The sequence below is a fragment of the Stomoxys calcitrans genome, chromosome 2 (genome assembly GCF_963082655.1).
Source record: "Stomoxys calcitrans chromosome 2, idStoCalc2.1, whole genome shotgun sequence".
Classification (NCBI taxonomy): Eukaryota; Metazoa; Arthropoda; class Insecta; order Diptera; family Muscidae; genus Stomoxys; species Stomoxys calcitrans.
Window position 1 is genome coordinate 214,820,566 of NC_081553.1, and position 10,465 is coordinate 214,831,030.

Consider the following 10,465-nt stretch of genomic DNA (forward strand, 5'->3'; position numbering starts at 1 on the left):
GGTTACCATGAAGGAAGAAGTCCCAGTTGGTTCATACTTCAACAATGGGGAATCATTTGTTGCACGTTTTGGGGTTTTTTTTTTTGCTTTGCTATTTCCTTGGGGGTTTGTAACGCCGTCAAGTGTCATTTTAACTGATTTTGTGTCAATACTAAAACGCCCGAGAAACTGTCACATTGTTGGCATATAAACTTCTTGGAATTTCTTGTCACCCAAAACTTGGAACACTTGACATAATTGTCTCAAAACGACAATGACAATGCCAAGGCAATGATTAAAAGAGAAAAACAAACAGAAAAAAATAATACAAATTAAAATCAAATGAATTTGAAAATTAAAGACCATGTGCCAAAGATTTGCTTGAATTCATTGGAAAAGGAAAATTCTTAAATATCAAAAAGAAACCGCTCTTAGCTCATAAATAATGCCAAAGAATGTTATCGAACAAAAAATCTAAATTTCAGATTTAAAATTGCAATTCAGTTAAAAAAATAGACAAACTAAATTAACTTTAATCAGCCTCAATGGATACTTCAATAGGGAGCGGAATTCGGTCCCTTCTTTTTTTCATTTCTTTCTTCTTCTTTTTTTAATTTCCTTCTTCTTCTTCATTTCCAGAGCAATGATTTTTGGTAAAAGTAGTTGAAGACATTAGGAATTCTTTGCTCTAAACGACTTCATTTACAAACTAAAGTCCATTTTCTAGTAAAAAACCTTAATACTGTGTTTTTACACATTTTCTGCATTTTTACAACAAATTACGTATAGTAGATAGGGACTGTAGGAATTCAGTAACCACAAATCTTCATAAAAACTCTACCTAATTGCTAATAATCTTCATATTCTAGTCGAGTTTGCATATTCTCTGACCTTTTATGAAAACTATATGTATAGTAGATAGGGACAGTAGGAACTCTTTTATCAGAAATCTTCAAAAACTCTGCCTTATTGCTAAAAATTTTCATTTTTCAGATGATTTTACATCTTCTCTGCCTTTTTATGTATTTAATATGTCTAGTAGATGGGGACAGTAGGAATTCACTCTTCACAAATCTCTATACAACTCTACTTAATTGCTTACAAATCCTCATATTCTAGTCGATTTTTAATATTCTCTGCCCCTTTATAATCTTCAAAAAAACTCTACCCATCTAAAAATCTTCATATTCTAGTCGACTTTACATATTCTCTGCCATTTTATGTAATTAATATGTCTAGTAGATGGGGACAGTAGGAATTCACTTAACACAAATCTTCATGAAAACTCTACCTAATTGCTAAAAATCTTCTTATTCTAGTCGATGTTACATATTCTCTGCCTTTTTGTGTAATTTATATGTCTAGTAGATGGGGACAGTAGGAATTCACTTACCATAAATCTTCAGAAAAAACTCTGCCTAATGCATAAAATCTTCTTCTTCTAGTCGATTTAAAATATTCTCTGCCTTTTTTTGTGCAATTTATATGTCTAGTATATAGGGACAGTGGAGTTCACTATTCGAAAATCTTCATAAAAACTCTGCCTAATTGCCAAAAATCTTCATATTTTAGTCGATTTTACATATTCACAGCTCTTTATATAATTTATATGCATAGTAGGTAGGGACAGTAGGAATTCACTTAGCACAAATCCTCAAAAAACTCTACCCAATTGCTAAAATTCTTCGTATTCTAGTCGATTTTACATATTCTCTGCCTTTTTATGTAATTAATGTGTCTAGTAGATGGGGACAGTAGGAATTCACTTATCACAAATCTTCATAAAAACTCACTAACTGCTTATAAATCTTAATATTCTAGTCAATTATACATTTTCGTTGCCTCTTCATATAAAATTGTGTGTGTAATAGTTGGGGACAGTAGGAATTCATTACCACAAATCTTCATAAAAACTAACAAACTGCTTACAAATCTAAAAATTGTAGCCAATCTTACATATACCTTACCCTTTTATAAAAATGTGTAGTAGTTAGGGACAGTAGGAATGCAATTACCACAATTCTTCATAAATATTCTGCATATCGCTTTCTGTACAAACAAAAGTAAAATTTTAAACAAAAATCTTAATACTCAGTTAAAATTCTTTTATTTTCTGGTTTTTTAATTTCTTATTTTTCATTTAAATTTAATTTTTTCACACTTTTTTGTGTTTTTTTTTAAATTTTTCTAATATTTTCTTTCTGTTCTTTTTCTTTCTCTTGCAGGTTCCATTGAATCTGAAGATTTATCCTTGGAGCCGCACACAGTGGCCACCAGTCCGGTGTTGTGTAGCCCCTTGAAGGAGGAGCGTAGTACCCCGCCCACATTAACCATTGTTAAGGAAGAAACAAGTAATAATAGTTGTACCATGTATCCCATAAACACCACCACCACAAGTGCCTCAACATCACATCATCACCAAAACCAACAACAACAACAACATTCACAACTAAGTCAACACAATAATACAACAACACCAACAGCGACGACAAGCAACACGCATACAACACAAAGCAATACCACACAACAACAACAACAACAACAACAGCAACACCATCACCAGCAGCATCAACAACAACACCAACATCATACACAACATCATTTGCATATGGGGCAACAATCACCAACACAATCACAACACCATCACTATCAGCAACAACACCAACAACAAAACCAAATGTATCAATTACAACAACAACACCTGCAACAACAACAACAACAACAACAGCAACAACAACACCAACACTACCAGCAACAGCAACAGCAACACTATCTCCACTCACACCATCATCATCAACATCACCAACACCATCATCACCACTACAGTCAACAAGACCAGCAACAACAACAACAACAACAATCACAGCATGCAATTAATAACACAAGCTCTTCCAGTAGTAGTAGTAGTAGTGGTAAAATATCATATCGTGGCATTTTTACTACCACAGGTAATAACGCCGCAGCAGCTGCCGCCGCTGCTGCTGCCATGAGTGGTCTAAATGCTGCATCGGCTGCTGCAGCCGCCGCTGCTGCCAATGCCCATCATCAGCAGCAGCAACAACAACAACAGCAACAGCAGCAGCATGCCACCGCCCAGCAACAGCATCAAACGCAAATGCATTCACCTTCATTGACCGTGCTACCCGGTCCCATGTCTCCCCCCTCGGCAGGTTTGGGCAGCGGCTGGAATCTACCCAGCCCCGATAAAACACTCTTCCAGCCTCCCATGTTTAGTCTCTTGGGTCCGGCAACCCAAAATACGGCCGCTAGCCAATCGCACTATGCCAGTCATCAGCAGTCAACCATTCCCGCCTCGTCAACACCCTCACCCTCGGCACATCACATGCATGCAGGGGCTCCGGCCATAGCCTATGACGATGGCCGTCATGTGGAGTTATTGGGTCTTCAAATGGATTGCTCACCCATTATACTGAAGCAGTCGGCTCCTCCCAGCTATGGTAATGCAGGTGGCTTTACCACTTTGGCCGATATGCAACAGGCACAGAATGCCCATGAACTACAATATCGCCAGCAAATGGGTGTGGCTACACCCAAATATCAGTGGCTGGACTCACCGGCTGAATATTCAGCAGGTGGTCAACAGACAGCCACCTTAGTTTTGCCAGGACCCTCCTCGGCCTCTTCCAGCACGGCTTTGGGTGGAGGAATCATACCCAAACAGGAGGCCTATGCCGAACCCACCCACACTCCCACACATCATATGCAGCAGCAGCAAGCCTCGGGACCCAGCTCTTCGGGCAATGGATCGCAGACGACTTTTTCAGTGGTACAGCTAGCCGAATATAGTCCCTCCACCAGCAAAGGTCATGAAATACTCTCCCAGGTATACCAACAGAGTGCCATGCCCCTCAAGCTAGTCCCCGTCAAGCCACGCAAATATCCCAATCGACCCAGCAAGACACCGGTCCATGAGCGCCCCTATGCCTGCCCGGTGGAGAATTGCGACCGTCGTTTCTCCCGCTCCGATGAACTCACCCGCCACATACGCATACACACGGGCCAAAAACCATTCCAGTGTCGCATTTGCATGCGCTCCTTCAGCCGTTCCGATCACCTGACCACCCACATACGCACACACACAGGCGAGAAACCCTTCTCCTGCGACATTTGCGGACGCAAGTTTGCGCGTTCCGATGAAAAGAAAAGACATGCCAAAGTTCATTTGAAGCAAAGAGTGAAAAAAGAAAAGCTCAGCCAACAGCAGCAGCAGCAACAACAACAACAGCAGCAACAACAAATGCAACAGCAAATGGCTGCCCAATCGGCGGCAGCACAACATCATCAACATCACTCGCATCACGCCCATATGCTTCATTCCGCCGATATTTCCATAGTCCCCTCGAGTGCGACCAGTTTGTAGGTCGAGATGAAACCCCCAACAGCATCGCCATCATCATCCGAAACATCATCGATAGAAACCTATAGAGCTGTAAATGAAATGGGGGACAAGCGCTTACCACCGCTCATGAGGCCAGATGACTTCAACTGCAACACCACCTGGCACTCGGCACTGTCGCCCACAACGCCCTTGGACACTATGCCCACAGCAGAGTTATCCTTAAAGAATCGCAGGGGACAACAAAAATTTGCCTTTGAGCCTGAAATGATAAGGCAGCACAAGGAAAGTGAAAGGGCAGAGAAAAAGCACGAAGAGAAGGAGGATCATGGCATAATAGATGATCTCATGGATTTGGATTTAATGGAAAGCAAAATCACAACTTCGCCTGAGCTCAATACCACCAGCCCCTACTCCAATTCTTCCTTGGAAAGCATATTAGATGAGGAAGAAAAGGAAGAGGGTGAGGTGGCAGATGATTACATGGAAGTAGATCTTCAGAGGCACAAAAAAGAGAACACTGCGGTTGGTAACCTGAATATGGTAAATGTTAAGAAGTCCTTGGAGCAACAAACCACCAACAAACACATTGCCATATTGAGTGGTGAAAATAATCACGATATGGTCATATTGTTCCTTACCGAGTAGAATGCATTGGATTGGTAGTTACTCAGAAAACACACACAGAAAGAGAGCAGCTTTAAATTTGCGCAAATGTAATTTACCACAAATAACTACACAAATACCCTCTCTCACACACACACACACACACACACATGCATATATAACCGATACTACATAGCGAAAGTTGTTATGCATATAGTATTACAATATCCTTGATGATAAGTTTTCGAAAGCAAAACAAAGGAATCAGCATAGCCACTCTAATACAAAACAAAATTAAAATTCCGAAAGTTTATGGAAAATAACCCCCCACCCCCACCCCCACTCAACACTCACATAACTTTGCAAAAGCTAAAAAACGTAGTTTGAAAAAAAGACAATAAAACAAAATTTTAGTAGGACACAAAAATTTTACTTGTTGAAAACAAAAAGAAAATTCTTTAAAATAGCTAAACACAAATAATAGTTAATTGACATTAAAACAAAAGCCAACAACTACTAACACAATTTAATGCATGAAACACAAATTCCCAAGCTAAGGTTGGCAGTTTGAAATCATCCAAATGGAGGCATTCAAAGATAATTGAAAAAATTAATTAGAATTTTAATTTTTTATCAATATTAAGGGCAAAAGATGAGTGATTAGTGCAACGTAACGCAAGAAAAAAATTTGTATCGCATACTTCATTAGTTCAAGGTCTCTTTTTGCTACATCTATACTAAACCAATGGGAGAACAGACTTCATTAAACATAAGCATGGATTGATAAAAAGTAGCACCTACTGTGTATTCAAGTGGGTGTTACGTTTAACTAATGTATATCTAAACAGAAAGAAGGCGTGATCAAAAAAAATTTTCAAAACTTTGGGAAGGGAGAAGCTAACAAATGCCATAAGAAATTGCAATAAATACACTTTTTTGTTCTTACATTAAAACTATGATTACTTATAAATGTGTTGCTTAGTCCAACGTAACGCTTCAAATTTTTAATCAAACCGAACTCGCTCTTACATAAATGTTATTTTTTTTTGTATAGGCATAAGGAGAAGGAAAAATAATATTTGGGATATATTAGGAAAATATTGAGTGGTGATTAGTCAAACGTATTACCAACGTAGTCACAGAAACCTATTAAATAAAGTTTAAAGAAATTAGTAAAATTTCAAGCAAAATCCTTGATCAAATAAATAGTAATTTCTGCAAGAAATCAATTATTTGAATTACACTAACTTAAATTAGTCAAACGTAACAAATCCACGTGATATATTGTAGTATCCTAAATATATTGAGTTTTTTAGTTTTTTATTTATGTATTTTTTTCAGCTTTAGAATTTGTGTACATTGAAGAAGCTATAAAGCCTTTGTGAAAATTCAGGCTTATGCGTCATTACGTCACGTTACGTTGGACTAGTTTTTTTCAGTATTTTTAATCATAAAAAAAACACATCGTAATCAGGGAGTCTGAATCTGAAATAAAAGTGAGAACAAGTTTTAATTTTCACTATTGAAATCATTGGTGCATGAGTACATAATACGTTACGTCAGAATAACTGGAAACTCATTTTGCACGAAATATAACAAATTATTAAAGCAAAATTTCCCTATTAAAAAATCAATGACAGTAAAATATCCAAAGATTTTCTAGATAATATACCACGAAATCGCAACTGGAAAATAACTTAAAGCTCTTAATAAGTCGCAACGTAACGCTGAAGCAAAACCCTTGATCAGATATATAGTAATTTTTGCTAGAAATCAATTATTTTAATTATATTATATTGAATTAGTCAAACGCAATATAATATCCTAAATACGTAGAGCTTTTTAGTTATTTATTTTTTTTTAGCCTTAGAATTTGCTTTTATTGAAGAAGGTATAAAGCATTTGTTAAAACTCAGACTTAAGTGTCTTAACGTCACGTTACGTTGGATATGTTTTTTTTTTAATTGTAACTATAAAAAAAAGCTAATTGGGGAGTCTGAATCTGAAATAAGAGTGAGAACAAATTTTCTTTTTCACTTTTGAAATTATTGGTACATGAGTACAAAATATGTTAATACGTTACGTCAGAATAAGTGGAATCGAAATTTGCACAAAATTTTAAAAATTATTAAAGGAAAATTTCACTATTAAATAAAAAATCAATGGAAGTGATGTATCCAAAGATTTTCTTAATCATTTGCTACGAAATCGCAATTGGAAAATAATTTAAAACTTTTAATTAGTCGCAACGTAAAGCAATATCCTTAAGCCAGACACTTTATTATATTTTTCATCAATTCAAATTCATTATCAAACTAAACGGATGTCTAACAAGTCTCTTTGGCAGTGAAAATTTGCCCACAAACATTCCATTAAGGACCAGAAACCGTCTCCATGGCATAATTTGCTTATTGAAGGAATACCTATAATCTTAATTAGTCAAAACGTAACGTCATATTTTCTGAATACGATCTATTTTTATAAGTAGTCAGTTAAAGTTAAATAAATGTAGCATTGTTTATTTCAAGATCTTCATTTAAACATTTTGCTGATTTGAAATTAAAATATGCGTTATTTACGTTCCTGTTTGACTAACTGGTAAAATGTTTCATAACCAAAAGTTATGAACAAACCTGGAAACAAATGTCTTAGAGCAAAATTTTTTAGAAAAATAGGATAGAATTGTAAATACATTTCTTTTCACGTTACAGCTTCACTAACTGACCATATTTAAATTTTAAAATAAGATCCAAAATTAAAATAAATAGGTTGAAAAAGTCTGCCCACTGATCATTCTTGAAATGTTCGTGGGAAAATATGCACTTGGCACAAAAAGCCGTTTTTTAAAAATAATTTTGCCTATGTCGTTTATTAGAGATCAATTTTACGTTTTGTCAATTAGTCAAACAGCAACGTATAAACGTATAATTTTTTTTCTTTTTTTATTTTTAATTCTTTTGGTCCAAAACATGGTCTCCAGATCTTATAACCAAGACTTCTTTTAAACTTTTTTCTATATTTGCCAATTAGTCAAACGTAACGCAAAGTAACTTAAACATGTATTTACTTATAACGTTACCTTTTTTCAGTTTCTGCGTTTTTAACCACCGACTTAGTTTGAATAATGGAAACAAACAAATTTGGTTTTAAATATTTTGAAATTAGACAAACGTAACGTAGAGTAACGTTAAAAATTGTTTTACTTATAATGCGGACTTAAATCTTTTTTTAAAATTCTTCGTTTTTTTACCTATCGGCATTAGTGAGAAATGGATACAAAAATTTATATTCCAATATTTTAAAATTTCCAATTAGTCAAACGTAACGCAAAGTAACATAAAAACATATTACCTTATATTTTTTGTTTGCAAATTCTTCTTTTTTCAAACACTGACTTTGTTGAGTAATGGATAAAGAGATTTGAACTTAAAAATTATTTTTTCTCCACCAATAACATTAAAGCGTATAGATTTGTTCTTTACCACTAATTTTAAATGTAGCCTCGAATCATGGGCAAGCCATGGGCAAAGCAAAAATATTCTAATTGTCAATAAAAACTTTTACGATCAAGCTTCAACAATTAGATGGGTTGTTTCTTGTTGTGTTTATTTCAAAAACTCCTCCCCTTTTTATCGCTTGGATTTTTCGACGGATATTGACCATAAATAAAGATCACAAAACATTAGCAAAACGAAAGAAAAGCACAAAAAAAAACCAAATAAATGTAAAGAAAAAAAAAAAGATGGGTGGCTGTGCGGTTGAGGCACTGAAAGCATTCAAGCAAACACATTAGAAAATACAGCACATTAAATCATTAACTGGCTAACAGTAGACGCCATTAATGTTAAATTTGTGTTGTTGCTATTTTTTTTTATACGGTGAATATTATCATCGTCACAATCATCATAAATGCCAAAAAGAAAACAAGTTCCATAGCTTTGCTCTTTCTTCTCATTCCTTTGGTCGTATGACACTGAAATTTAGCCGGGGTAAAGCAGAAAATAAAAATTATAATAGTCGACATTTTAATGGCTGTCGAAAAAAAAAATTGCAAATGTTACGTTTTGTGACACCGCAGCCGACGGATGAAAAACATGAGGATGACAAAAAAAAAAACGAAAAACAAGTGCATGTCAATATACTACATATTTTTGACGGACACATTTCGTGACAGACATGGCTTGTGAAGGTGGCTAATTGTTAGTCGGTTAATGACTTGATGTGTGGCAAAGTGTGTTAATTTTTTTTTTTGTGCAAGGTAGATCAATTAAATTCAGCTAAATAATGACTTAACGTAAGGAAAAACACAAAAATTTTTTTTTTTTTTTCAAAATTTTAGATAAATTATTGAACAAAATGCAGTGCAGAGCTTAAACCTTATTTTGAGTCATAAATTTGTGAAAGAAAAATTTTATCAAAATTAAAAAACAAAAACTGTTTTCAGATATTTCACCTTATTTGTCTAAAATCCGTAAAAAAATCAAAATTGCCTTAGTTCCATTTGATAAAAATCGATTTTTCAAAAATCTTTTAATTCCCAAAAATTGTTTTAAAAATCCCAGAAAATCCCAAAAAAATTTACAATATATAAAAAAATATTTCTTTTGCGTTGTAATTGTGTCAACTTTCACTTACTTAAAAAAAAACATAATTTCTACCTTTTGTTTAAAGGATTTTGTTGGAATTCCCTATTTCCCCAGTTTTCCAAAATTCCCCCAAACACATAAATTACCATTATTTTAAATGGGAAAATTCGTGCAAGCATTGCTAAATAACTTTTGACTACCAAAAAATATGCATTTTTCTGTTGACTATTCAAAAAAATAAAATTTTCACTGATCCCACAATTCAAGAATCCCAGAAAATTTATGGATTTTCTGGGAATTTTGAAAAAAGATCAGGTTTTCAGGTTTTTTGCTTCAGCTGACAAAATTATTGATTATTAGAAGAAAAATTTTCGCAAATCCCCAAATTCCCAAAAAAAATTATCAAAAATCCCAGAAAATCTATAAATGGTAAAGAGATCATGTTTTTGTGTTTTTCTCTTCAGCTGACATCATTACTGATCATGAGAAGAAACATTTTCACAAATCCCAAAAAATTTAAAAATCTCAGAAATGTTTTAAATATATCCCAGAAATAATTAAAATTTTTTCTAAATATCGCAGAAATAATTCTATATTTTTAATGCATAAATGCTAAAAACATCATGTTTTCGTATTTTACACTTTAGCTAACAAAATTATCCATCATAAAAAAAAATTCTAACAAATTCCACAACTCTCCAAAAAAATTCAATCAAATTCAAATGGTTTAAATCGGTCCATGTTTTGATATAGCTGCCATATAAACCGATCTTGGGTCTTGACTTCTTGAGCCTCTAGAGGGCGCAATTCTCATCCGATTTGGCTGAAATTTTGCATGAGGTGTTTTATTACGACTTCCAATAACTGTGCTAAGTATAGCGCAAATCGGTACATAACCAGATATAGCTGCTATATAAACCGATCTGGGATCTTGAAT

General features: G+C 34.5%; 1 protein-coding gene across 4 annotated transcripts in view; it reads left to right on the forward strand.

Moving 5' to 3' along the window:
* LOC106092941 (dendritic arbor reduction protein 1) overlaps positions 1–9,753 on the forward strand; it is a 359,220-nt gene extending 349,467 nt beyond the window's left edge. For 3 of the 4 annotated variants that reach the window (XM_059362464.1, XM_059362466.1, XM_059362467.1), the window contains one exon: positions 2,205–9,753. In XM_059362464.1, coding sequence (XP_059218447.1) covers positions 2,205–4,360 — 2,156 coding nt within the window. In that variant the 3' untranslated portion in view covers positions 4,361–9,753. The remainder of the gene's footprint in view (positions 1–2,204) is intronic. The other variant, XM_059362465.1, reaches the window with a different exon arrangement.
* Positions 9,754–10,465: the final 712 nt, after the last annotated feature.